At 50.6% G+C, this 26,997-nt stretch overlaps 1 protein-coding gene across 3 annotated transcripts; it reads left to right on the forward strand.

The window, feature by feature from the left end:
• The first annotated feature begins 12 nt into the window (after window positions 1-12).
• Window positions 13-25,742, forward strand: Ptch2 (patched 2). 3 transcript variants are annotated; one of them, XM_004872909.3, is made up of 22 exons: window positions 13-7,789; window positions 8,242-8,434; window positions 15,313-15,502; window positions 15,609-15,678; window positions 15,894-15,985; window positions 16,606-16,801; window positions 17,375-17,496; window positions 17,639-17,786; window positions 17,865-17,996; window positions 18,085-18,240; window positions 18,321-18,413; window positions 18,950-19,075; window positions 19,166-19,284; window positions 19,395-19,743; window positions 19,868-20,180; window positions 20,274-20,416; window positions 20,500-20,680; window positions 20,803-21,083; window positions 21,196-21,333; window positions 24,281-24,423; window positions 24,504-24,603; window positions 25,006-25,742. In XM_004872909.3, exons 1-22 carry the CDS (start codon window positions 7,718-7,720, stop codon window positions 25,270-25,272), a joined length of 3,624 nt encoding a protein of 1,207 aa, XP_004872966.1. In that variant the 5' UTR covers window positions 13-7,717; the 3' UTR covers window positions 25,273-25,742. The 3 variants fall into 3 exon arrangements, with proteins under 3 accessions (XP_004872966.1, XP_087071030.1, XP_087071031.1); XM_087214904.1 differs by having other exon boundaries at window positions 17,639-17,996; XM_087214905.1 differs by having other exon boundaries at window positions 17,639-17,996; window positions 20,093-20,180.
• The last annotated feature ends 1,255 nt before the right edge of the window (window positions 25,743-26,997 follow it).

Raw genomic sequence — 26,997 nt, forward strand, 5'->3', positions numbered from 1 at the left:
CAAGGTTATCAGGCTGGGGAAGCAGCTATTAAGTGATAGGAAGCTACTTTCTGACTGGCTGGCTCAGCCCAGCCCATAAGGCATCTCTGACCTAAGAATGACCTAGAGTACTTCAGTCCATGATGCTGATCATGCTTTCTGTACCCATGGGCCTTGCTGCTAGTAATGCCATCCCTGAGCATCAGCCTAGGACTCACTGTTTTCTGCTCCAATACCTGCCACACAGATACCAGCACCTGTGACTATTCTACCATTCACTCCCATCCTTCCAGCTTATCACCACTTTCTCCAACTCAACTCTTTTTGGGGGGGGCCGGATACTGGGGAGGACTCTTTTTCAGGGGGGTACTGGGGATCGAACTCGGGACCTTGTGCTTGCGAGGCAGGTGGCAGAACCACTGAGCTAAATCCCCAGCCCTCCAACTTGACTCTTGAGCTTTGGAGCCTCTGAAAGCAATCAAGAGGGCAGCTCCTGTCTAGACAACTAGCCTATCCCCACAGGTTTTTATGGAAAGCCATGTCAGACCCCTCTCTTCGTCCCCTTGGTCAGGACTGTGCAGCCAGGTAAAGAAGAGCCAGGAACCAGTATCATGGTTTGAAGTTCTTCCTGACTCCTCTAGATGTGTTTTTTATGTCCTAATTATACAGACACTGCTGCTTCAGATAATTAAGGAATGAGATTTCTATTCACAGCTCTCTGGAGTCCTGTCCACTTTCTATCCACCACTCCTACCCCCAACATAAGTACACTCTGCTCTCCTCTCTCCCTTCACTGATGTACAACTTGCAGGTGTTTGGTGGAAGATAAAAGAGGCTCCTGGGGTGAGATTTCATCTTCTAGAATTATCAAAGTAAAGGTTTCCCTTGATGTCCTCACTGTGGGTGGCAGTAATTATAAGGAATGGTTTGAAATACTGGTTTCTACTTTATTTCAAAAATCTCAAGGCTCTCAAGTTCACCTGAGCAGTCTTGCACGATCCTAGTGTTCTCACTGCACTTGTGTGAGAGTCAATGAACATTCCTACCCTGGGGGAGCCCCACCTCCACCAGCCTTCCTGGGAGCTCTAGAGCTTCTCATTCTTCCCAATGACTAGGACAAGGTTCCTAAAAGTTTGCCCTAGCCAGCCAGGAGCTGACATGTCCCAGCAAAAGTGGTTGAAACAAGTAGGACTGAGGGGGTATGAGGATAAAGAACTGTACTAGTGCTCAAGATGATCTCTTTGGAGCTGATATGAAGTTTGTGGGGCCCAGCTAGTGCTGGAAACAAGTTCCTGGCCTGAATGAAAGAAGACCCGGGCTTTGCAGTGTTTTATGGTTCTGACCAAATCACTGCCTCTTTTTACCATACGTTTCCCCATCTCCAAAATGCATTAGGTGGGGTGAATTTTTTTTTTTTTTTTTTTGAGACAGGGTCTTGCTGTGTAAGTCAGCCTGATCTTGAACTCACTGTGTAGCCCAGGCTGCCCTCGAATTCAAGGTGATCCTCCTGCCTCAGCCTCCCAAGTGCTGGGATTACAGGCATGCGCCATCATACCTGGCTAGGTGACTTTTAGAGGCTCTTCCCATTCTCAGGTTTTGTCCCCTTTCTCACCTTTCTGGTCTGGGTGGCCCAGGAGGTCTAAAGATTGTTCCTTGATTTCAAAAAGGGGATGAAGCTAGGTAGGTTTGGAGGGGAAGTGGGATAGAGGAGGAGAGGGGATTGATTAGACTGCCCCAGAGCCTCCCACACCCCTTCCTGTCCTTCCCCACTGAGCCCTCCGAAGCCCTGACTGAGGTAGAGGGAAACTTCTCCCCTGCCTCCTCATTGCACAAGTCCACCAATCAGCCCCTGCACTGAGGAAAGCAGGAATCTGGAGCAAACAGAAAAGGTGAGGGCTCCCCAGAAGGCCTTACTGAGTCTGAGTTCCAGCTAGAAGCAGGACACTTGTACTCTTGTCCCTAACAATGCTAGAATTGGCTGGGTGCCCAATATGCTTTGATTTTTCTTCTCTTTGCTCTATTTGTCTGCCAGCAGCTGGCAGGGGGGATTTTTTTTCTTTTTGGTAGCATCTACAGAAAGTTTATGTTTGAAATGTAGTGGGCAACTGAATGTCCATTGAGAAGCTCAGCAGGGAGAAGAGTAGATACCAGTCAGCCCCATCTCTCAGTACTGCTTGATGAAGGAAGAGTATCAATGAGGCCTTCAGCACTGAACCAGGGAGGACTCGGAGAGGGTGCTGAGAAAGAAGGAGTTGGGAGCTGGTCAGGTTAGGTAAAATTTGATGGCTCCTCCTCCAGGAACTCTCACCACCTAAGCCCTGCCTACTGGCAAGAATTCCCTGAACTTGTAAGGAGCCTGACTGCCAGGACTGCCCTGCCACCTGTGTCCTAAGACCATAAGCTGAACTTCTTTCTAGTCTTTCACTGCATTGCCATCTTCAGGGAGGGAGAGAAATTGTGTTTAGCACAGCCCCAAGAGCAGCAAGCTAAGGTGCTACACAGCCTCGTTTAGGGGCTGTTTCTGTTTCCAGAGATTGCAGAGAGTGCATTTTATTTATCCACAGCCATCCCTACCCCTATGGAGGCACATAAACCAGGCCTTTGTATGCTGCTTCCTTGGTTCCTTTCTTTTTGAGGCAAGGTCTTTCTATGTAGTTCAGGCTAGCCGTAAACTCACTATGTAGCCTGGGCTGGCCTAAAACTCATGACAATACTTCTGCCTCAGCCTCCCAAGTACTGGAATAACAGGCATGTACTACCATGCCCAACTTGTGTGCTGTTTTCTAAAAGTTACGAATGTAAGCCACTCAGGCCAGGGGTTTAGCTCAGTGGTTCAGCCGCCTGCCTTGCAAGGGCAAGATCCCAAGTTCCATCCCTGGTACCAAAAAAAAAAAAAAAGAAGAAGAAACAAATGTAAGCCACACACACACATACACACAGAGTAATTCCAGCACTCAGAAAGCTGAAGTGGGAGGATTACTTGAGCCCAGGGGTTCAAGAACAGCCTAGGCAATATAGCAAAGCCCTATCTTAGAAAGTGAGAAAGCAAGCAAGCAAGGTAGCTAAAATAGTTAAATGTGTCTGAGAGAAGAGGAGGGGAAGTGGGAAGGACCACCCAAACAGCAGGTTTAAAAGCTGACCTGGAGAAAAAGGCTGGGGAAGAACAAATTCTTTTAGAGATCAGGATGATCTGTCCTTGGCCTGAGCTGTCTTCCAGGGGGATTGCATGAGTGTTCTTTTGTTTTGTTTTGAGACAGGGTCTTGCCTTGTAGCTCAGGCTGGCCTTGCACAGACTATGTAGCCCAGGCTGGCCTCACAGTGTTCTTTCTTCCATGGAAATGACAGCTGCTTTGGTTCCTCCGCTCTCTCTTTCCCCCACTCTCAAGGTAAAGGACCATCCTCTGATCTCTGTCTGCAGCCTCTGGCACCAGAGACTTGATAGATACTGTTCATCTGAAGCTGCCTGTAGAGGAGATTAAATTCCCAGGTTGGCCCCTAAAGGGAATGGTGGGACTTGGGGGCTGCCCAGAGCTCCTAATTCCATCCACCACATATTGCTAACTCTGCCTGGCCCAGAAATAGAAGCCAGCACAAAGCAGTCAGTGAGAGGGCTGGGGATTTAGCTCAGTGGTTCCACTGCCTGCCTCGCAACCACAAGGTCCTGAGTTCCATCCCCAGTACCCAAAAATAAAAAATAAATTAAAATTTTTAAAAAGCAGTCAGTGAGAAGCCCAAGGGAATGCTCGGAAGAGAAGGCCTGCCGGCTCCCTCTAACTCCCTTGTAGACCCTCTCCAAAGCCAGGCTGTCCACCTCCCCCACACTGTGTGTCTGTGTGGGTGTGTCTGTGTGTGTGTGTGTGTTTCTGTGTGTGTCTGTGTGCACGTGCACATGCACACGTGTGCGTGTGTGTGTGTTCTGCCTCATTTTCCCTGGCACTGTTCCTTAGCTATATATATTATTTTATTCAATTTTTTTTTCTGGTGCCAGGAATCAAACTCAGGACCTTGCACTTGCCAGGCAGGTATGGTGCCACTGAGCTACATCCCTGGCCTTATTTCATTCAATTTTTGTATCAATGCCAGAGATTATATGACAACCAAGATCTGACAGTCTCATAGCCAGTAAACAAAAGATCCAGACCTTTAAGTATGCCCTTTTTTTGAGACAGGGTCTCACTATATAGTCCAGGCTAGTCTTGAACTCTCAGTGATCCTCCTGCCTCAGCCTCCTGAGTGCTGGAATTATAGACCAGCGCCATCAGACCTGGTACACCATAGTTCAGGCTGGTCTTCAAATCACTGTGTAGTCTAAGCTATCCTCCTGCCTCAGCCTTCCAAATTCTGGGATTACAGACTTGTGCTACCATGCCCAGCCTGTCTTCTTTTAGCCTCTGTCCTAGCAACCCCCAATCCATTTCCTCTCCCTTCTGGAAATCTGAGTATCCCAGCTCATAGTTGTTTCCTGTGCTGTTCTCTGTACTTCCTTCAGGCTATGAACTAGTACAAAAACAACTTACCCTAAAACCACAGCTCAGCAAAGGGCATAAAAGACCCCAAGACATGTTTGACTCATGAATCAGTAAATTTAATCCTTGATAATAATAAATTTAATTAGATTGCTTTTCTCCTTTCTTATTCTTTGGAGAATGTCTCTAATTTGGACCAAACACATACCCTCATCCAGTGTAAGTGATAATGAAACAAGTCATTCTGCTTCCAGAAAGAAGAGGAGCCTCTTTTTCCCTTCCCTTTAATTTCATGGGGTCAGTGGCTTTAGCTCTGACTGAGTTCAGCTGCACTCAGGAAATCATTTTGTTGAGGGAAAGAAAGGTCATTTGGGGACTTCAAATAGCCAGAAAGCACTAAGCACTAAGTTGGAAAGGCTGGGAACTGCAGACCCATCTCTCCCACGTGGTCTTTGGACTGATTGGCAAGAGGTTCTCCCAGTAGGCAGGCCTTGCCTGGAAGCAGTTCTAAAAATATTGGACTTCACCACAATCCTTAGCAGTGGTGGGGCTGTCATGGAAGCAGAGTCCAAGGCCTGAGTGATTACAAACCTATTTATCCACAGACCTTAAGTCTGCAGAATCTGGTAAGAAGGAAGATCATCTCAAGATCTTCATGAGGCAAAGCAACTCTACTCCAAGTTATCATATCCTGCTCTGATTCCAGGCCATTCTCTGCCTTTCGCTGTAGCCCTAAGAGCAGTGTAGGTTAGGGGCCGTTTATATTTCCAAAGACTTGTCAGGGATACACTTTCTTTATCCAGAGTGGAACCACACCTCTATGGCTGGGAGGAGGAAAATAGTATGCACGTTGGCTGCCTTTCATGTGCAATTTCCACTTGGCCACCAGTGTCGGACATGTCCATCCCTCCATAGGCATTTTGCTGGAGGAATGGACAAATGGAAGTGGCAAAGCTATTTGGTGTTCATCTCCTTAACCTGAAGTTTCCCTTTTCCCAGGACTCAGACTGAAGATGAAGTTAATTTACACAAGTTTGCAAAAAGCAGTTTGCCAGTGTGTAACAAGACCATTAAAAGTTCATACTTTTGGACTGGGGATTTAGCTCAGTGGTTTCGCCACCTGCTGTGCAAGCGCAACAACCCGAGTTTGATCCCTGGTACCAAAAAAAAGTTCAAGTATATACTTTTTGACCCAAGCAACCCCATTTCTGGGAATCTGTCCTAAGGACATTCTCCAAGTGACTGATACAAAGACTGAAGAAACATGAAATGTTTATGATGTAATGATAAAGAAGTCTGGAAGAAATGACTGAAGAAATTGGCCAGAGATAATAGTAGTTGTGTTAGAATGACGTTTTTATTGCAGGTTCTTTTTCTCCTTCATAAACTTCGGAGGCTGAGGCAGGAGAATCACCATGAATTTGAGGCCAACCTGGGCTACATAGTGAGTTCAAGGCCAGTCTGAACTACATAGCAAGGCCCTGTCTCAAAAAAAAAAAACCTTTACATATGGGAATACTGATTTTTAACCTTCTCTGGCACATCAGGGTTTATCAGTCAGGAACCTGACAGACACAACCCACTCAAATGGGATAGTTGAAAGTTTCATGGAGGAGCCAGATCTGGTGATGCTTGCTATAATCCCAATCAATACCCTGGAAGCTGAGGCACAAGGATGGAAAGTTTGTGTCCAGCCGCCTGCCTTGAAAGCACAAGGACCCAAGTTTGATCCCCAGTACCAAAAAAAAAAAAAGAAAAGCCAAAAAGGAGAAAAGGGCTGGGGGTGTAGCTCAGTGTGAAAGCCCTGGTTCAATCAAGAAAGAAAGATAGGGCCTGGGATTTAGCTCAGTGGTTTCGCCTGCTGCGCAAGCGCAAGGACCCGAGTTCAATTCCCGGTACCAAAAAAAAGAAAAAAAGAAAAAGAAAGAAGGGAGGGAGGGAAAGAAAAAGGAAGAAGAAGGAAAAGAAGGAAGAAAAAAATGAAGTTAGTTTCATAGAGGAACTACTCTTCTCTCTTCTTCCTGTTTCTCATCCTTTACACCTGATTTCTTCAACTCTATTGACTCACTCAATTTTTTCTTTTTTTTTTTGTACCGGGGATCGAACTCAGGACTTTGGGTTTGTAAGGCAGGCCTGGTTGCCACTGAGCTAAATCCCTGGCCCCACTCACTTTCAAGTACTGTATGTAAGTTATTTCATCATAAATGCAATAATGCATATATAAATTGATTGTTATAAGGACCACAAAGAAAGAAGCAATTATCTGTCAGAAGGGAGGTGTGAGTCGAGGAAAGCTTCAAAGAGAAGGTGATTAATTCAAGTTCGGTTTTGAAGACTATGTGCAAAAGCACTCCCAAGACACGAGACAGAGGCTGGAGGATGGCTGCCAGTTCAAGGCCAGCCTGAATTACATAGCCAAGATCCTGTCTCAAAAGAAAAAAAAGATTATGTGCAAAGACAAAAGACAGGAACGCATGGGATAAGATGATACGTTTAAAAAATTTAGGTGCCTCTTCACGGCTGGAAGGACCCTGAGTTGGTATAAGGGAACAAGAATAGTGCTCAGGGAGAACTTTTGTTTTTAAATAAGAAGAATGGTGGCTAGGAAAAGTGAAAAGAAGTAGTCTGGGTTTGGGCTGGGTCGGGAAGAAAATGTGGCCCTATCGGGGCCAGCAGACGCCCTTTCCCAGCACCAGTCTCCGCACTTTTGGCCTGGACTGAGCTCCGGGATCTCCCTCCCTCCTCCTCCTCCCGAGGAGCCTGCAGCGGGCGGGCGAGGCTGGGGGTGGCCCTGCCTGGGTGGTCTCCGGCCCCGCCCCCTGAGGCGCCGTTACCTAGCAGCGGACCAGGCGGCGGGGCTCCTCGTAGTTTGCCGGCCCCTTAGCCAATGGGAGGGCGTCGCCCGGGCCTGCTCCCTTTTTCTGGGGCTCTGGAAGTCTTCTGGACACTGCAGCAGTCAGCTTGAGCTGCAGAGTGCGTCGCAGGCCGCCACTTCTGCTTACACGTGGAACCCACCCCGGCGGCCTCAGGCCACTGCCCACGGATCTCAGGAGCCCGGGCGCCTCGCTGAAGACCCGCACTACCTTGCACCGCCCGGCTCTCCTCCCTCTCACAGCCGCCGCTTCACTTTACACCCCACGATCTCACGCACGCTGGAGCCTTCGCGGCCCTACTGAAGCTCCATTCGGGCCGGCGGCACCGAGACCAGGCTATTCTATGAGAGACCCCAGATAACGCAGGTTGGGGGCACCCGCCCCCGCCATCTGGCCAGCATGGCTGGGCCGCCGCCCCTCAGAGAGCTGCCCCCCGACTACATGCCCCCAGATTCACCCGCAGCATCTCAGGTGAGTAGAGGGGAAGCTGGAAAAAAGAAGAGTGGAGCCAGGTCTGTCACTCAGGCCTCTGCAGGGTGTGATGTCTTTGAGTGCTGTGTGCTATTGAGCATCTTTTTGAAGACAAGTGAGAACTTCCCTGGCTGTGCCAGGTGGGGAGTGGGGGGGAGGCATCCGACCGTAGAGTGAATCTGGGTTCACCTCTGACTACTGGGCATATGTGTAAATATACATATCCTACTCTCAGAAAATGGGTTTATACTTTCCTCAAGTGTGTGATGTGGAAGGGCAGTGGGCCAGGGAGTTCTTCCAAGTTTGGGCCTGAATCTGTAGCTGATCCCTGTCCTGCGCCCAGAAATCAAGAGGCAGAGAGAAGGCTTGGCAGAGGGTGAATATATAGAGAGAAGAGAATTTCATGCATTGTTCCAGTGACACCTTGGCTGACCCTTCTCTTTCTATCCCAGATCCTAACTGTAAGCCTGAAGGCTCCCCTCTGGCTTCGAGCTTACTTCCAGCGTCTGCTCTTCTCTCTGGGCTGCAGCATCCAGAGACACTGTGGCAAGGTGCTCTTCCTGGGACTGTTGGCCTTTGGGGCTCTGGCACTGGGTCTCCGTGTGGCCATTATTGAGACAGACCTGGAACAGCTCTGGGTAGAAGGTGAGTTACTGACACTGCCCATAGCTACTTGGGGCGTGGTAAGCCCAAGACAAGAACAGCATGAGGAGCTGGCCACTGAGCCCTAGCAGGCTTGGCCAAGCATCTGAAGTGGCGTTTGCTGGCTGGAGCCTGTGCACCTGGGCATAAGCATCTGCCCTGCCATTCCCGTAAATGGGCACCCAAGGTGGCAGCAACCTGCAAATAGGTATATATATATTTGTCTGTGATTATGTGTGTTTATTTAGCACTTATTGCCAACCTTCTATGTGTACCTTTTACAGTACAACAGGATTAAAAAGGCAAGACCCATCTTTTAGTAGCAAGGAAGGTAGTATGTGCTGGGATAGCTATAATACAAAGCAGAATATGACTATGTTGTGTAGGAAGGCAAGATGATAGCCAGGTGTGGTGGTGCACACCTGTAATCCCCGCACCTGGGAGGCTGGAGGAGGAAGATTGTTGCAAGTTCGAGGCCAGCCTGGCCTACATAGTGAGTTCAAGGTCACTATGAACTACATAGCGATACCTTGTCTCAAAAGAAAAAAGAATAAAAAGAAGGCAAAGAGAGGTCACCTCTGACCAGGAGAATTAAAAAGTTAGGCCTGCTAAGGATTTAGCTCAGTGGCACCTTACCTGCCTAGAAAGCACAAGGTCCTGAGTTCGATCCCCAGTCCCAAAAAAATAAAAGTTAGGCCTGTGCTCCCAGCTACTCAGAAATCTGAGGAGGAGGCTCACTTAAGCCCAAGAATTCAAGGCCAGCCTAAGGAAGAAAGGAGATCCTGTCTCAGAAAGGGGGTGGGGGGGAGGGAGGGAGAGAGAAAGAACTGGAAGGCTGGGAAAATTGAATCATCTGGCTGGGTCTCTGGAAGGGACTCATACACCCAGGCCCCTGCAACCATTTAGTGTGGAAGCAGCACAGACTCTGTACTTTGAGGACACCCAGGGTCAGATGGGACTGAATCCTTACTTCCTAATGGAAGTATTAGATAAAAAATATTTCTTCTTAATAACTTCAGTGTGACTGGTTTCTTTCCTGAGGTTTGGTTTCATATGCCAGCCCTTTGACACTCAAACTCTGCTCTGTTCTTCCCTGGGAAATTTATATTTGTAGGCTCCCCCAGACCTCCCTCAGCTCTGGCCCGTACCCAGAGGCAGGGCCCAGGTTGGAGTCTCACACCCTTGAGTTATTTCAAATGCTGGCAAGTCCTAGGATCCAGAGCAGATGTTTTGAGGAGCCTGCCTGCCTGCTGAGCTCCCACACACCATCCCCACCCTACCCCTAGCCCTACACAGACCCTCCTACATTCTAGGCAAGCCCTGGGGTCCAGAGCAGATGTTTCCTTGCCTGCCTGCTCACAGCCCCAGGACACACATGTGCATACATGCACATAGCATCCCCCACCCACACCACTACTCCTGGGTGGTCCCAAATGACTTTTGGATTTCCTGCCAAAACAGGCAATCTCCCTTCCCGTCCTCTTTCTCCGTTCCCGAGATCTTCTCCATCTAAACACTGCTTGGACCTCCACGATTCTGCAGCTGCTCTTCTGCACTCTGACACAAGAAGAGATAGATGGCACCAGGTTTTTTGTTTTGTTTTGTTTTTCTTTTTGTTTTTTGGTACCAGGGATCAAACTCGGGACCTTTCGCTTGTAAGGCAGGTGGTGGAACCACGGAGCTAAATCCCCGGTCCTTTTGCTGTTGTTTGAGGGAGAATTAAAGGACAAAAACTTTTAGAGTTTTTCCCTTAGTTTTTTCTTTCCTCTTTGTTTTGCTTTGAGTCAAGGTCTCACTCACTATGTAACTCAGACTGGCCTTGAACTCACTATGCAGCCCAAGCTGGCCTTAAACTTGAGGCAGTCCTCCTGCTTCAGCCTCTAGAGTGCTGGAATTATAGACATGTGCCATCACCCTTGGCTTTTTTTTCTTTAATTTCATAATATCTTTCTGTCCTGTATTGGCTGGGGGTGAAGTAAAAGTAGCAATTTTTTTTTCAGTACCAGGGATTGAACTCAAGACCTTGTGCTTGCCAGGCAGATGCAGAGGCGCTGAGCTACATCCCCAGCCCAAAAGCAGCACTCTTTCTTTCTTTTTTTTCGTTTTTGGTACCAGGGATTGAACTCAGGACCTTGCACTTGCAAGGCAGGCGGCAGAACCACTGAGCTAAATCCCCTGCCCAAAAGCAGTAATCTTAAGGTGATCTTTCTTTGTAGATATGTAGCTGAGGCTTCTCCTTTAGTGCCCTAGTCAGTGAGGAGCTGATCAAGGTGAGGACAAGGAAATTTTCTGTTCTTTCCCATTTTGCTAATCAAACCCAGAGCTTTGTGCATGCTAGGTAAGCACTCTACCATTGAACTATACCCCCAGCCCTCGTCAACTTTAAACCTAAAGGGCTCAGAGTAAATTGTTCTCTAAAATAAAAATCCCATGTAGCCCAGTTTCTACTTCCTGGAACTGTGAGAGAGATGAATTGAAATTGGAGCTGCCCCTAAAGGAATATACAGCCTTTTAGAAAGCAGGGATAACTACCTGTCAACTGGGGGAACCACCGTCCCCCAAGTGCCTAACCCTAAATCCTTGAGTGTCAGCCTCAGTTTTTCTCACTCACCTAATTTGTTACCAAACCAGTAAATTCTTCCTTTTTAACCTTTCTCATAATAAACCTGCCCTTTCCACTCTTCTGATCGGTGCTCTAGTTTAGTCCTTTTTCAGTCTCCCGCAAAACACTCCTGATTTCTTTTTTCTTTGTTTTCTTTTGTTTTGTTTTGTTGAGAAAAGGTCTCACTATGTAGTTCAGGCTGGCCTTGAACTCACTATGTAGCCCAGGCTGGTCTTGAACTTGGAGCAATCCTCCTGCCTCAGCCTCTTTTAGTGTATGTGCTACCGAATTGAGCACCTGCCTCAGCCTCGTGAGTGCTGGGGTTAAAGGTGTGTGCAACCACACCCAGCTAAAATACTCTTAATTTTATCATTTAGAATCTTTTTAGCCCCATGAGAGAGAAAGAAAAGAAGGAAGGAGAATGATAGATAGGAAGGATGGGAAAAGACTGATGTATTATTCTCTGTCACAGGAGGCCTGGCAGTAGGGACATTCCAGTGTGGTTAATCCAGCAGCCCAAGAACACCAGCAGTTCTAGCTTCTTTCTCTCTCTCCTCTGTCATCTTCAGCAGGTTGGGTTTTTGCCTCTATGGCACCACCCTATGGTGTCTCTAAATCTGGCGGAGTCAGTTCCTGCTTACAGCCCTTCTACCAGTTTCTACCAGGTTCTGTGAAGTCTCCAGGTCATGTATAACCTCCATGGCCCACACTCTAGCCCCTCCATACTCTGACTCAATTGCTTCTCCAGCATTGCCCTTGGCTCCTCCTTAACTCACTCTTAACAGTCACCTCCAGCCAATACAGGACAGAAAGATATTCTGAAATTAAGGGAAAAAGCCAAGTGTGGTGGCACATGCCTGTAATCACCACAGTCCAGAGGCTGAGGCAGGAGGACCGCTTCAAATTTAAGGCCAGCTTGGGCTCCACAGTGAGTTCAAGGCTAGCCTGACCAACACAGCAAGACCTTACCTTAAAACAAAACGAAGAAAGAAAGAAACTAAGGAAAACAATTCTAAAAATTGGCATTGCCCTTTTATAGTATTCTCCCTCATGAAACTCCAGGCTTTCAGCAGTTCCCTGCACACACAGTGTCCAAACACCTTTCCCTGACCTCCTCCCTGGGCCAACTCTCACTTGTTGGGTAATGACAAAGTCATATTATCTCACTCCACTGCCCAAAAACAACCCTATTCCATTTCACTCAGAAAAAGCCCAAGCCCTATAGTAGCTCACAGACCTTTACACATGAAGTTTCTGGGCCAGATGGTATAAGCATGAATATTGTAGTATTGCTTTTCCCCCAAATAGTGCGCTAAATTACAGTCTTATGTTGGACTCCTATAAGCCAGCAATGGATGATAGCAAAAAAAAAAAATTTGTTTTGAGATAAAGTCTCACTCTATAATTCAGGCTGGCCTTGAACTCACTATGCAGCCCAGGCTGGCCTCAAACTTGCAGCAATACTCCTGCCTCAGCCTCCTGAATACTGGGATTACAGGTGTGCACCATTACACCCAGCAATAGCAATTTTTAAATTTTTGCTTATTTGGTGATAGTAACTTGTTGCTGTTTTAACTTGGCATTTATGAGATTACCATAAGGTAGGCCTTTTCCATATTGGTAAACAGAGTTACATCTTCCCTTTTGTAAAGATAGAAAAGTTTTTAACAACTGTATTCATTTTTATATTCTCCCTCCCTTGTTCTATTTCCTCCCCACTTACCCACAGTCCTTTTTCCTCTAGTGCTTTCTCATTTTTCTGTCACATCATTTCTCTTCCCACCAACTACTGGACAGCAAGCACATATCTGTATCTACTAAGTGCCAGTCAGTTTCTGAATACTCTGCCTGCCTTGATTTTGCTTCTACTGAGGTAGGCATTGTCCCCATTTTATAGATGAGTAAATTAAGGCTTGGAGAAATTTATCTGAGGCACAAACGAAGTGTTGGAGCCAGAGCTGAAAGGTCTGAACAGTGCCTTCTTCCTCTTCCATATGTCCACTGTCTCTTCCTTCCTGTACAACACATCCAGCTTCCTCTGTCATCCTCCAAGTTGGCCGAGGTTTATCTTTTTCTCTTCCCCACTTTTTCCCTGAGGATTCTTTAGTCTCACTGATGTATTTTACATTGTCTGTTTCTCTTGCTCTTTGTTTGTTTGTTTGTATTTTGTTTCTTGAGACACAGTTTCACTATTATGTAGTTCAAGCTAAGGAACTCACTATGTAGCCCAGGCTGATCTCAAACTCACAGTGAACCTCCTGCCTCAGCCTCCAGTGTGCTGGAATTATAGGCGTGCACCACTGCACTCTCTTACTTTCTTATCAGACCTCCCTGGGTTTCTTTCTTCTCTGGTCCCTCCTGGCCCTCAGGAAACCCACTTACTATGGGGAACTTATCTCTGTGCTCCCTCCTGCTGACCTAAGCCTAAACAAACACTGCAGAACAGGCCTGGGAAAGGAGCGAGGGATGGTGAAGGAAGAAAAAAGAGTAGGGGTGGGGTGTGACATGGGAGGGGAGCAGTGTGGGTGTGTGGGGCTGTATTCCTGAGAGAAGACTAAGTATGAGTAGGAGGGGTGCTGTGAGCACACGGGGAAACCTGCAATGGATTTGGGGCACTCAGAGTGAAGAGATTATGTGGGTTTAGAAAAGGACTGAGAAGCTGGGCACAGTGGCATACATCTGTAGATCCAGCCACTCGGAAGGCTGAGGCAGGAGTGCTTGAGCCAAGGCAATATAAATAGACCGTGTCTCTTTAAAAAGTACAGGGTCGGGGATTTAGCTCAGTGGTTCCACCAGCACAAGGTCCTGAATTCGATCCCCGGTACCAAAAAAAAAAAGTATAAAAGAAATTGAGGAGCATGATGATCCCAGGTGAGGCCAGTGTCACAGAGAGGATCCCAGAGAGTAGGAGTAAGCAGCAGGAAGAGGCCCCTGGACAAGTAGGAACAGAACTAGGTCTGAAACCAGACTAACTCCACAGAGCCCCCAGGCTGTGGCCCTCACCCTCAAAGCCAAAGTTTGACCACCTCACCTCACAGCGTCGCTGCCTCCCCAGGCCCCAGTGACCGCATAGTGCAGCCCCTAAGGGATGCTAAGACCAAGGAGACACAGGCAGGCCTGGGCAGGGGGCCCACTTTTGGTCTGGACAGTGAGGCTACTGAAAGGGATCTGCACCTTGTGGCCCACTTTGATTCCACCTCTGCCAGGGCACACATGCTGATTCCACGTCCTTCCCTGAGCAGGTGGCAGCATCCTACTAAAAGACTGATCCTGGCGGGCGTGGTGCCACACACCTGTAATCCCAGCACTTGGGAGATTGAGGCAGGAGGATCGATGCAAGTTTGAGGCCAGCCTGGGCTACATAGTGAGTTCAAGGCCAGCCTGAACTACAAAGTGAAACTGTGTCTTCCAAAAAAAAACAAAAAAAGGCTGATCCTCCCCGACACCGTGCCACCCACCATTGCTAGGCACTGCTGTCCCTGCACCCTTCCAGAGCTTTTTGCAGGAAGGAGTGTGGCGTCCTGAACGAAGACCCAGCTCCACCCCTACGCCGGTGCTTTTAGGAAAGCTTCCCCATTGGCACCCCATCCTGGCCCCTGTTGTCCCTTGTCTGCCTACTGAAGCGGAGAGAGACTGAGTCTGGGCCCCTCTACCAACATGTTCTATGCTCCCTTAACCCCAGCCCAGGTCCAGCTCATGCTCATTTTTAAGTTTTTGCTCCACACCCAGCCAATCTGGTTCATGCTTAAACCCTGAACTACATAAAAATCCATAAACAGCTGGGCATGGTAGTGAACATCTGTAATCCTAGCACTTGGGAGGCTGAGGCAGGAGGATCACTATGAGTTCTAGGCCAGCCTGGGCAACATAGAGAGTTCAAGATGAGCCTAAGCTACATAGCAAGACCTTGTCTCAAAGAAAAATAATAATAAAAATTTTTAATTAAAATGTAAAAGAGGAGCCAGGGATGTAGCTCAGTGGCACTGTGCCTGCCTCGCAAGTGCAACGTCCCGAGTTTGATCCCCGGTACCAAAAAAAGTTTTAAAAAATATATAAAAGAAATCCATAGACCCATGCAACTGAGTATTTTCCACTTCCCTGGCAGGAACATGAGGCGTCAGTCAGGGCCCTACAAGGCTGTCGGGAAGGCAGGGTCTCCTTGAAGCACTGCCTCTGCCCCTGACCCCTGGGGAGCCCTCAGAGATTAGGATCCCTCCACCCTCTGAGCTCTGATCCTCCCAGGGCCCTTTTCCCTCAACGTTCTTTCTCACCCTGGCAGTGGGCAGCCGAGTGAGTCAAGAGCTGCATTATACCAAGGAGAAGCTGGGAGAGGAAGCTGCCTACACCTCCCAGATGTTGATTCAGACCGCCCGCCAGGAGGGGAAGAATGTCCTCACATCAGAAGCACTTGGCCTCCACCTCCAAGCAGCCTTTACTGCCAGTAAAGTGCAAGTATCGCTGTATGGAAAGTGAGTCTGGCTGAGCCCCTGAGCAGCTGGGATGAAGCCTGCTGCCAACACTTCTGAAATGGGAATCCCCCTGGCTGCTGATCACCTGTGCCCCTGGCTTTTGCAGGTCCTGGGATTTGAACAAAATCTGCTATAAGTCAGGAGTTCCCCTTATTGAAAATGGAATGATTGAGCGGGTGAGTGTCCTGAACTTTCGCCACAGGGTGGGGGTGGGGGTAGAACACATGCCTGGGGAGAGGCGAGACCTTTTCTGCAGTGTGGGGACACCCGGAGGGACTCGGAGGCTGGGCCACAGGGAAGACCTTTGGGCAGCCTGCAGAGGGCGTCCTACAAAGGTTGAGGAGTCAGGAGTCCAGGGCAGGACTGATGTGGCCGGGGCTGTCCTTGACAGATGATTGAGAAGCTGTTTCCATGTGTGATCCTCACACCACTTGACTGCTTCTGGGAAGGAGCCAAACTCCAAGGGGGCTCTGCCTACTTGCCGTGAGTGCCCCACACTGCTCCTGGGCCCTGCTTCACCTCCCCCCAGGGACTTCCCCAGCAGAGAGGAGGGTGGGAGGAAAGAGGAGGATGAGAACCTTGCCAAGTCCTAATCCCCTCCCAGTCCAGGGCCAGAACATGGGCTGTGTCACTCTCTGTAGCCCCTTCTCATCTCCGAAGGAGGGGAAGACCTATCTCGTTTAGACCAAACAGAATACAAGGATCTGTAAGATCTCAGCAAACGAGGAAAGAGATCTCAGAAAGAATGGGGGGGGGGGGTAAGCTAGTTATCAGCTAAGCTGTTGCCTGGGCCAGAAAGAAAACCTGTGAGATGCAGGTGCCTGTGTGGTTATTAGAACCAAGGGTAGGCAGCTCGGTGTACACTCAGTGGGACTTGGCTGGCCCTTTCCATGTGTTAAGTATATCCAGCCTGATGCATCTCTGCCCCCTTGTACCCGTCCCCAGATCACTGTAGGAATGTGGTGGGCTCGGGTAGCCTGGCAACTCTGAGAAACGGAGCAGATAACACCTTAGGAGGGTGGTGTGCAGCACAGGTCCACAGCCACCGTTTGGAGAGTGGATATTGATCCCTGACTCTTGATAACCATGAGCTCTCCCACCAGGGGCCGCCCTGATATCCAGTGGACCAACCTGAATCCAGAGCAGCTGCTCGAGGAACTGGGCCCCTTTGCCTCCCTAGAAGGCTTTCGGGAACTGTTAGACAAGGCACAAGTGGGCCAAGCCTATGTAGGGCGCCCCTGTCTGGACCCCGATGACCTCCAGTGCCCTCCTACTGCCCCCAACCACCGCAGCAGGCAGGTGGGTTCTGACCAGGTCTGCCAGGGGAGAAGGCTGCTCCCTCCCCTCCTCCTCATGTGTCCCTCTGTTCTGAAAGAACTGACTGCTCTGTACTCAGTCCCCAGCCCACGCCCTGGATGTTGCCCCCTGCCCTCCATGCTGAACCCTGGGAGTATTCCATTTCGACTCCCTTCTCCTAAGGAACCCTCAAGTGGCAGATGAATCCTTTTCTCCTTTTCTAAGTCCAAAGCTAGACTTTATCAAAATTAACAGGAAAGTAAGGACAAAATAGCTAAGCACAAATACCATGCCTAGTTTCCCAAGCATCCTTGTGGCTCTCTGTGTAGTACTTTTTCCAAAACCCACCATAGTCACGCCAGTTCCTCCCAGCAGCTGTTTCCAGGTCCCTGTCCGTCTTGCAGCCTCCTGTCGTGCAGGACCCTAGCTGTTCACTCTTACAGAGCAGGCAGAGGCTCAGGAGAAAGTTTCCTATACTTCAGGCCTGCTGAGCTCTGTGGTGGGCATGGTTCCTACAATCCCAGGGATACCCACAGCCAGGGCTTTGAGTATTAAACCCATTCCTTCCCCGTGCAGGCTCCCAATGTGGCTCAGGAGCTGAGTGGAGGATGCCATGGCTTCTCTCATAAATTCATGCACTGGCAAGAGGAATTGTTGCTAGGAGGCATGGCCCGAGACCCCCGAGGACAGCTACTGAGGTAGGGCCTCCTGGGAGCTGGTGAGGGCACCCCATGACGGGAATCTCCACACTCCAAATGCCAGGCAGCTCTGGCAACAGCCCACTGCATACCCCCGGGGTGTCTGAGCATCTCTGACTCCTACTCCTGTACTCCAAATCAGGGCAGAGGCCCTCCAGAGCACTTTCCTGCTCATGAGTCCCCACCAGCTGTATGAGCACTTCCGAGGCGACTACCAGACCCACGACATCGGCTGGAGTGAAGAGCAGGCTGGCATAGTGCTACAAGCCTGGCAGCGGCGATTTGTACAGGTTAGTGTGTACTGGGACCAGGAAGGGTGCCCGGGGGCTCCACTCTCCTCCTCCCTCAGATCCACCCTGTTTCTCCAGCTGGCCCAGGAAGCCCTGCCTGAGAACTCATCGCAGCAGATCTATGCCTTCTCTTCCACCACCCTGGAGGACATCCTGCATGCCTTCTCGGAAGTCAGCGCTTCGCGTGTGGTGGGAGGCTATCTACTAATGGTGAGTCCTGCTCCTGGCACCTTGCCCCACTCCACCTAGTCCCCACCCCAGAAGCCCCTCTCTAAGACTGCAACCTCTGTCCCCACAGCTGGCCTACGCCTGTGTGACAATGCTACGGTGGGACTGTGCCCAGTCTCAGGGGACCGTGGGCCTTGCTGGGGTGTTGCTGGTGGCCCTGGCAGTGGCCTCAGGCCTTGGGCTCTGTGCCATGCTCGGCATTGCCTTCAATGCTGCTACTACTCAGGTGTGCAGGACTGCAGGGCCTTCTTGGGGGTGATCACCAGGCTGTATAGTTCCTCCGGCTGCCTACCCTTTCCCCTCCAGGTGCTGCCCTTCTTGGCACTGGGCATTGGTGTGGATGACATATTCCTGATGGCACATGCCTTCACAAAGGCCCCACCTGGCACCCCCCTCCAGGTGAGACCCCCATCCTCCAGCCTGGGCCCTCTGAGGCAGATCAGGTTAAGAGCCTCTTGATCCAAGTGACCTCGGACTACTACTAGCTCACGCATTCACCCCATCTCTGAATGGAGGTAGTGATTATACTTGTGTCCTGAGGTTGTTGTGAGGAGATAACCAAGATGAGTCCTTAGAACAAAACATGGCACTGACATGGTAGCACATAATCCCAGCCCTTTGGGAGGCTGAGGCAGGAGGATTGCAAATTCGAATCCCACGTGGGCAACTTGGGCAGAAAGAACTTAGGGAGTGATAGAAATTTAAAAAGCTGGGGATGTAGGTAAGTGTGAAGGCCCTCAGTTCAATCCCTAGTAACTCAAAAAAATAAACAGATGACCACATGACACATTCGTGGTACTCAGTAAACATGAGCTGCTGTGGCATTATTACCCCACTTCTGCCACCCCAACTTCCAGAGCCTCCCTTCGCTCTGCAAGAAGACCCATGGCCCCTCCCCGTGAGCTGATGGCATTGTCCCTGCTCTGTGCTGGCAGGAGCGCATGGGCGAGTGTCTGCAGCGCACGGGCACCAGCGTCGCACTCACATCCATCAACAACATGGTTGCCTTCTTCATGGCTGCCCTGGTTCCCATCCCTGCACTGCGGGCCTTCTCCCTGCAGGTGAGGCCTCATGAACGGGCAGTGGGCAGGAGTGGGCGTGGAGCTAGGCCGTGCCTCAGGTAGCGTTCGTGCCCTCCTGTCCACCCCCAGGCGGCTGTTGTGGTTGGCTGCAACTTCACAGCAGTGATGCTCATCTTCCCAGCCATCCTCAGCCTGGACCTGCACCGGCGCCACTGCCAGCGCCTTGATGTGCTCTGCTGCTTCTCCAGGTACTGTCCCCGCCTGCCCACCTCTTTGGTTCCTTGACTCCAGCCCTGCCTGTCTCCTTCCTAGCATTTCAAGGCCTGGGCCTGGCATGCATTCTCTCTGCCTCTTCTAGCCCCTGTTCTGCTCGAGTGATTCAGATTCTGCCCCAAGAGCTGGGGAATAGGACACTACCAGTGGGCATTGCCCACCTGACCACCACAGTACAAGCTTTCACTCACTGTGAAGCCAGCAGCCAGCATGTGGTCACCATCTTGCCTCCTCAAGCCCACCTGGTGCCCCCACCTTCTGACCCACTGGCCTCTGAGCTCTTCAGCCCTCGAGGCTCCACACGGGACCTTCTAGACCAAGAGGAGGGGTCAAGGCAGAAGCCAGCCTTCAAGTCACTCCCTTGTGCCTGCTGGAATCTTGCCCATTTCGCCCGGTATCGGTTTGCACCCTTGCTGCTCCAGTCACATGCCAAGGTAAGAGGGGTGGGCAGAGCAGAGGCTCAGTATCCGTGGGCCCCAAGAAAGGCAGCGGGCCTGGCCCACCATCTGAGAGCTGGAGGGCAGCCCTGGGCCCTGGCTTAGTTGCCATTTCCCACAGGCCATGGTGCTGGTGTTCTTTGGGGCTCTTCTGGCCCTGAGCCTCTACGGAGCCACCTTGGTGCAGGATGGGCTGGCCCTGACCGATGTGGTGCCTCGGAGCACCAAGGAACATGCCTTCCTGAGCGCCCAGCTCAGGTACTTCTCCCTGTACGAGGTGGCCGTGGTGACCCAGGGTGGCTTTGACTACGCCCACTCCCAACGTGCCCTCTTTGATCTGCACCAGCGCTTCAGTTCCCTCAAGGCTGTTTTGCCCCCGCCTGCCACCCACACACCCCGAACCTGGCTGCACTATTACCGCAACTGGCTACAGGGTGAGAGGCCAGGAGACTGGCAGGGTGGTATACTGCAGGGTACAGCCCACCTGTACTAAGGTGCTAACTGCACCTTATCCTGCTGTCTCCCAGGAATCCAGGCTGCGTTTGACCAGGACTGGGCTTCTGGACGAATTACCCGCCACTCCTACCGAAATGGCTCTGAGGATGGGGCCCTGGCCTACAAGCTGCTCATCCAGACCGGAAATGCCCAGGAACCTCTGGATTTCAGCCAGGTCTGGAGAAGGCCTGAATGGTCGGGGGCACAGAGCAGCTGGAGACTCCATCCCCAGGCCCTCAGACCCTTTTACCTCTGCAGCTGACCACAAGGAAGCTGGTGGACAAGGAAGGCCTGATCCCCCCAGAGCTCTTCTATATGGGGCTAACTGTGTGGGTGAGCAGTGACCCCCTGGGGCTGGCAGCCTCACAGGCCAACTTCTACCCCCCACCTCCCGAATGGCTGCACAACAGATTCGACACCACTGGGGAGAACCTTCACAGTGAGTACAGGGGAGGCTCAGCCTTGGCCCAGCTCCCACTGCCCTGACCGAAGGGACCTTCCCGTCGTTCCCTGAGCTCACTGTCCTTCCTCCCTCCACCTGTTCTCTCCCTCTGTTCACAGTCCCAGCTGCGCAGCCCCTGGAGTTTGCCCAGTTCCCCTTCCTGCTGCATGGCCTCCAGGAGACTGCAGACTTCGTGGAGGCCATCGAGGGGGCCCGAGCAGCCTGTGCAGAGGCAGGCCAGGCAGGGGTTCGTGCCTACCCCAGCGGCTCCCCCTTCCTCTTCTGGGAGCAGTATCTGGACCTGTGGCGCTGCTTCTTGCTGGCTGTCTGCATCCTGCTGGTGTGCACCTTCCTAGTCTGTGCCCTGCTGCTGCTCAGCCCCTGGACAGCTGTTCTCATTGTGAGTACTTCAGGGTGGGGTCAGAGAGACCCCAGGGCAGCCCCACCTGCTCTCTGTAGCCCAGTGCCCTTCCCTTCCTGCCAGGATCCCTGAGTGAGCCCTGCCTCCCTAGGTGCTGGTCCTGGCCATGATGACTGTGGAGCTCTTTGGTATCATGGGCTTCCTGGGCATCAAGCTGAGCGCCATCCCCGTGGTGATCCTTGTGGCCTCTGTAGGCATCGGCGTCGAATTCACAGTCCATGTGGCCCTGGTGAGCACAGGCACTGGGGGAGGGACAAGTCAGCTGATTCAGGATTCAGCAAATATGGTTAAGCACCTTTTTTTTTCTTTTGGGTTTGTCTATTTGGTTTTTTTGTTTTGTTGCCATACCGGAATCGAACTCAGAACCTTGTGCTTGTGAGGCAGGCGTGGCACCACTGAGCTAAATCCCAGGCCCTGTTATTTTGTTTTTTGAGATAGGGTCTCACTTTGTAATCCAGGCTAGCCTTGAACTCACTGTGTAGCCCAAGCTGGCCTCGAACTCACAACAATCCTCCTGCCTCAGCCTCTCAAGTGCTGAGATTACAAATGTTTGCCTCCAAGCCCAGCTGGATTAAACACCTTCTGTGGCTAGAGGCTGTTTAAGAATTGGGAAAAGGGCCAGGGATTTAGCTCAGTGATGCCACCGCCTGCCTCACAAGTGCAAGGTCCCAAGTTCAATCCCCGGTACTAAGAGGAAAAAAGAATTGGGAATACAGTAGCAATACAGCCTTACTTCCAAGGAGCTTGTATTAGGGGTTAGAAATTGAAAATAAGTAAACAAATAAGCAATCAGTTCAGTAAAGAGAAGATGACAGGGCCGGGGATTTAGCTCAGTGGTTTCACTGCCTGCTGTGCAAGGACAAGGACCCGAGTTCAATCCCCCATACCAAAAAAAAAAAAAAATGACAAAAGCCTGTCTGGAATGGGTTAAGGATGGAGTGGAAGGTGAGAAAACAGGAACCAGTGATTTTTGAGAGAGAGAGAGAGATTCATTATGTAATTCAGTAATTCAGGCTGGCCTTGAACTCATCGAGATTCTCCTCCCTCAGCCTCCCCAGTGCTGGGATTATAGGTGTGTGCCACCATGCCTGGCACCTGCCTTCCTTTTCTTCTTTCTTTTTTCAATGCTGGGGATCAAACTTAAAGCCTCGTACATGTTAGCCAAGTGCTGTACCACTGAGCTGCACCCCCATCCCCAGCAACCAGCAGTTGTTGTCAGTGGTTTTACTGTGAGGAGATGAGAGAAGTGGGGTGCTATCTGGGCGGCATGGGACACGTGCTAGAACTGGGGAGGGCACAGTCCTCTGCCAAAGCTGTGTGTTCTCCACCAGAGGAAGGGAGGCCCAGACCATCTGGAAGCACCAACATAAACCTGGTCAGGCCACACACACAGGTCCCTCCCTCCCTCCCTCATGGAGCCCTGTCATCATTCTGACTATAAGAAGGATATGGCCCTTGAAAAACACACACACACACACACACACACACACACAGGCACTGAGGTGTGGCTCAGTCATAGCTCACTTGCCTAGCCCTGATAGATAAGGCCCTGGTGTCAATCCCCAGCACCGCCAAAATGAACTAACTAAGAATAAGCCAGTGTGCAGTCTGGGCATGGTGGCACTCACCTGGAATCCCAGCATCCTGGGAACCTGAGGCAGGAGGGTCACAAGTTTGAGCCCAGTCTGTGCAACTTAGTGACTTAGTGAGATTGTCTCAAAACAAAAAAATTCAAAAAAAGGGGTAGGAATGTAGTTGAGTGCAAAGGCCCTGGTTCAGTCCCCAGTATGGAAAATAAAATAGCCAGTGTGTAAAAAATATATATAAAGAAAGAATTAGGAATCCTATGAAATGTCACCCTGAGAAGTGACTTATTACCTCAGTGTCCATCCCTCTGGGCCAGGAGTTGGCAGATATTTCCTGTAAAGACCCAAGGAAAAATATTTCAGCCTCAGGAGGCCATAAAGTGTCACAATTTCCCCATCAAGGCACCAAAGCATGGGCCAGGGATTTAGCTCAGTGGTTCTACCACCCAAGTTCGATCCCCAGTACCAAAAAAAAAAAAGGCACAAAAGCAGCCATTAACTGGGCACAGTGTGTAAGCCTGTAGTCCCAGCACTCGGGAGGCTTAGGCAGGAGGATTGTGAGTTAGAAGCCAGCCTGGGATGCACAGCAAGTTCAGGGTCAGAAAAAAAAAAGAAGAAAAGAAAGGTGTAGTGCTGTACACCTGTAATCCCAGCACCTGGGAGGCTGAGGCAGAAGATCACTGTGAGTTCGAGGCCAGCCTGAGTTACCTAGTAAGTTCAAGAGCAGCCTAAACTACATAGTAAGACCCTGTGTCAAAAACAACAACGAAAAAGGGCCGGGGATTTACCTCAGTGGTGCCGCCATCTGTCTCAAAAGCGAAAGGTCCTGAGTTTGATCCCCTGTGCCAAAAAAAAAAAAAAAAAAGCAGCTAGGCACAATGGTGCACACCTGTGATCCTAGCTTTTTTTTTTTTTTTTGTACCAGGGATCGAACTCGGGTCCTTGTGCTTGGGCAGCAGGCGTCGAAACCACTGAGCTAAATCCCCGGCCCAATCCTAGCTATTTGAGAGGCTGGAGACTAGAAGATGACAAGTTCAAGATTGGCCTGGGCAATTTAACAAGATCCTGTCACAAAATTTTGAAAAGGGATGGAGATTTAGTTTGGTAGTAGACTGCCCCTGGTTTCAATCCCAAGTACACCAAATACATTAGAATGGGTGTGGTGATAGTTCAACAAAATTTTATTTACTCCTCTTTTTTGTGTGTGTGGTACTGGGGATCAAGATCTTTCCTTGTGAGGCAGGCGTGGTGCCACTGGGCTAAATCCTTGGCCCAACAAAACTTTATTTACAAAACACAGGTGATCACCGCGCCTGGCTCACAACCTTGCGCTTGTGTCCAGAGTTCGATCCCTGGTACCAAAGAAAAGAAAAAGAAAAACAGGCTGTAGTTTTCCCACCCTATTCTGGACATCTTCCTGTGTCACCAGACAAATCCATACTGTGCACTCATAAACTCAGTTCACTTGGCCTTCTGAAGGCTGAGGCATGGCTGAGCCTTGAGAACAGAGAAGTAGCAGGCAAGGACATGGATGAGCTGGCCATGGCTAGCAGACCCTAGAGGAGCTGCAAAACCACTCCATTCCCCCAGGGCTTCCTGACCACCCAGGGTAGCCGGAACCTTCGGGCTGTCTGTGCCCTGGAGCACACATTCGCCCCCGTGACCGATGGAGCTGTGTCCACACTGCTGGGTCTGCTCATGCTTGCCGGTTCCAACTTTGACTTCATCGTGAGGTAAGGAAGGCTCGGAGGAGGTGGCAGGGTCTGCCCACACTGGCCTCAGCACCCGCTGGCTGATGCCCTCTTCCCACCAGGTACTTCTTCATGGTGCTGACAGTGCTCACCCTCTTGGGCCTCCTCCATGGACTTGTGCTGCTGCCTGTGCTGCTGTCCATCCTGGGCCCCCCGCCAGAGGTTCGCTCCCAGCCCCAGGGATAGGGTGGAGACGACCAAGGGAAGGGACTGAGCAATTATGAAATGCCTCCCATGGCCAGCAAAGCTCAGCCCACCAAGGCCCTCCCAACAGACACCACCAGCAGAAATTGGCAGCCTCCTTCCCTTAGATGCCATGCTTCTGCCCCTCAGCCTCCCTGGCTTCTTCTTGGGACCCGCCTTAGCCTTTTAGGATCCAGAACAAGGTACAGGGTTTGTCCCAGGCCTTGACAGCTTCTCCCTGTGAGCTGTCATCCTGCTGGAGGCCAACACGGAGGGCCCATGCTTAACAATAAGCATGGTGCTCACTAGGGAGGTGCTCAAGGGCACTGCAGTCCAGCCACCCCCACACTCTGCTCACCAGCCCTGGCATCTCTCCCCCAGGTGGTGCAGATGTACAAGGAGAGCCCACAAGTCCTGAGCCCTGCAGCTGCACAGGACAGCGGGCTCAGGTGGGGGTTGTCTCCCAGCCTGCCCCAGAGCTACACCAGAGTGACTACCTCCATGACTGTGGCCTTCCACCCACCCCCACTCCCTGGTGCCTATGTCCACGCAGCCTCTGACGAGTCCACGTGGTCCTCTGTTGCCACTCCAGCTGCCAACACTGCTGGCAACCCCAGCTCTAGGGGGCCATGTCCAGCCACTGAATAAAGGAGCAGTGGAAGCAGAGGCCCTGCTTGGGCCACATGACATCACTGGAAAGCCATGGATGGGGTGTGCAGTACAAAATGGGCCCCTGGCGGGCCCTGCTGCTGCTGTCTGCATCCTTGACTCAGCCATCACAGACCTGCCTGACATCCAGGCAGAACAGCCTAGTGCACCAGGGCCCATGTACCCCATGTCTGTGTTCAGCCGGGTGTAAAAGCCAGCACTGCAGGCTGTAGAGCACCTCCGTCCCTCTCCATGGTGCCGCCCACATGAGTCTAGCCCTTAGGGGCCCTCAAGCACCCTGGGCCAATCCTGGCCCCTCACTGCTTGGTGACTTCTAGGTAGGCTCTGTATAGCCCTGTCCACCTCCTATAAATTATTTATATGAAGATGTTTATTTTTGTAGTATACATAGAGGTTAGCTCTGCTGAAAGTTATATTTTTAAAGAATGAAATATATTCTTACGAACTCATCTCAAATGACTGTGTTGACTGTGTGGTTTTCTTTTGGGCAGAGTTGGAAGTTTGTAAATAAATGTATTAGTCAGCTTTCCCATTGCTGAGACGCAATACCTGACACAAAGGAGGAGAGGTTTAATTTAGTTCATGGTTCAGGGGGTTCAGTCAATTGTTGGCTGACTCCAAGGCAGAAAGAGCAAGGTGGAAGAAAGCCGCTCCCTTCATGGCAGCCAAGAAGCAGAGGAAGAAGAGAGGCCCTGGGGAGGGACAGCATGCCCCAAGCACCCACCTCTTCCAACTGAGCCCCACCACCTCACAGCAGCCCCATGAGCTGCTCACCTTCTAAAAGCCCCACCTCTACACTCATGAGATTTGGGGGGTTTTCCAGATCTGAACTATAATAGGATTAGAGATTGGGGTGGCTTATGAGGTGTTGGGGCCTGAGATCCTGGGGCTTCTCTAGTTCTGGGTGGGAAAGACCCTAGATTCTGAATTTTTGTCATAATCTTGGTAACAATCTGAAGTGCTTAGTATATAAAATGATACAAGTATATTTGGTGTCAAGCTCTACTGTGTGGTTTTTTTGGGGTGGTTTGGTTTTTTTGTTTGTTTATTTTTGTTTTGTTATTGTTGTTTTTTTGGTACCGGGGATCGAACTCGGGGCCTTGCAATTTTGAGGCAAATGGCAGAACCAGTTAGCTAAATCCCCAGCCCTGTTTATTTTGTTTTTGAGACACGGTTTTGCTATGTAGCCCAGGCTGGCCTTGAACTTGCAGCACTCCTCCTACCTCAGCCTCCCAAGTGCTAGGACTACAGGCATGTGCCACTATGCCCGGCTACTGTGTGGTTTTTCAGAAGCATTGTATTCTAGCCCTGCCCACCTCTCCAGACATAATGCCCACCTTCCCGCCTCATCAGCATGAGGGACAAGAATAGGGGTCAAAGCCATGAGACAGAAGGCAAAGTAGAAGCAGATTGGAAAAGTGGCCAATTGAAGCAGAGAAAGAGAGAGCAGGGCCTGAGGAGAGGCTTTAGGAGGTTCATGACTGAGGAAAAGGAGCTACAGCCAGAGCAACTTTCAGGTCAAAGCCTCTGTACATCAGCCAGACAGGTGGGAGGCAGCTCTGGCCAGCTACCCAGTGGGGGAACTGTCCAGAAATGTAGATAGCAACCAACAAGGGCATTGGATTTCAGCTCTAGGCAGTGATGGGTGGCCAGCTTGCCGTATGTAAGCCTTACAAATCTGGCCACATCCCTAGGTGGGCTGCA

The sequence above is a fragment of the Heterocephalus glaber genome, unplaced genomic scaffold (assembly GCF_053883595.1).
Source record: "Heterocephalus glaber isolate CG9 unplaced genomic scaffold, H.glaber_assembly_v1.0 deba00001451, whole genome shotgun sequence".
Classification (NCBI taxonomy): Eukaryota; Metazoa; Chordata; class Mammalia; order Rodentia; family Bathyergidae; genus Heterocephalus; species Heterocephalus glaber.

Bases quoted from the DNA above. Each gene is read 5' to 3' on its own strand.
- Ptch2 (XM_087214904.1), top strand. From the start codon at position 7,718: ATGGCTGGGCCGCCGCCCCTCAGAGAGCTGCCCCCCGACTACATGCCC. The intron at 7,790-8,241 runs GTGAGTAGAGGG...TTTCTATCCCAG, and splicing joins ATTCACCCGCAGCATCTCAG to ATCCTAACTGTAAGCCTGAA. The intron at 8,435-15,312 runs GTGAGTTACTGA...TCACCCTGGCAG, and splicing joins GGAACAGCTCTGGGTAGAAG to TGGGCAGCCGAGTGAGTCAA.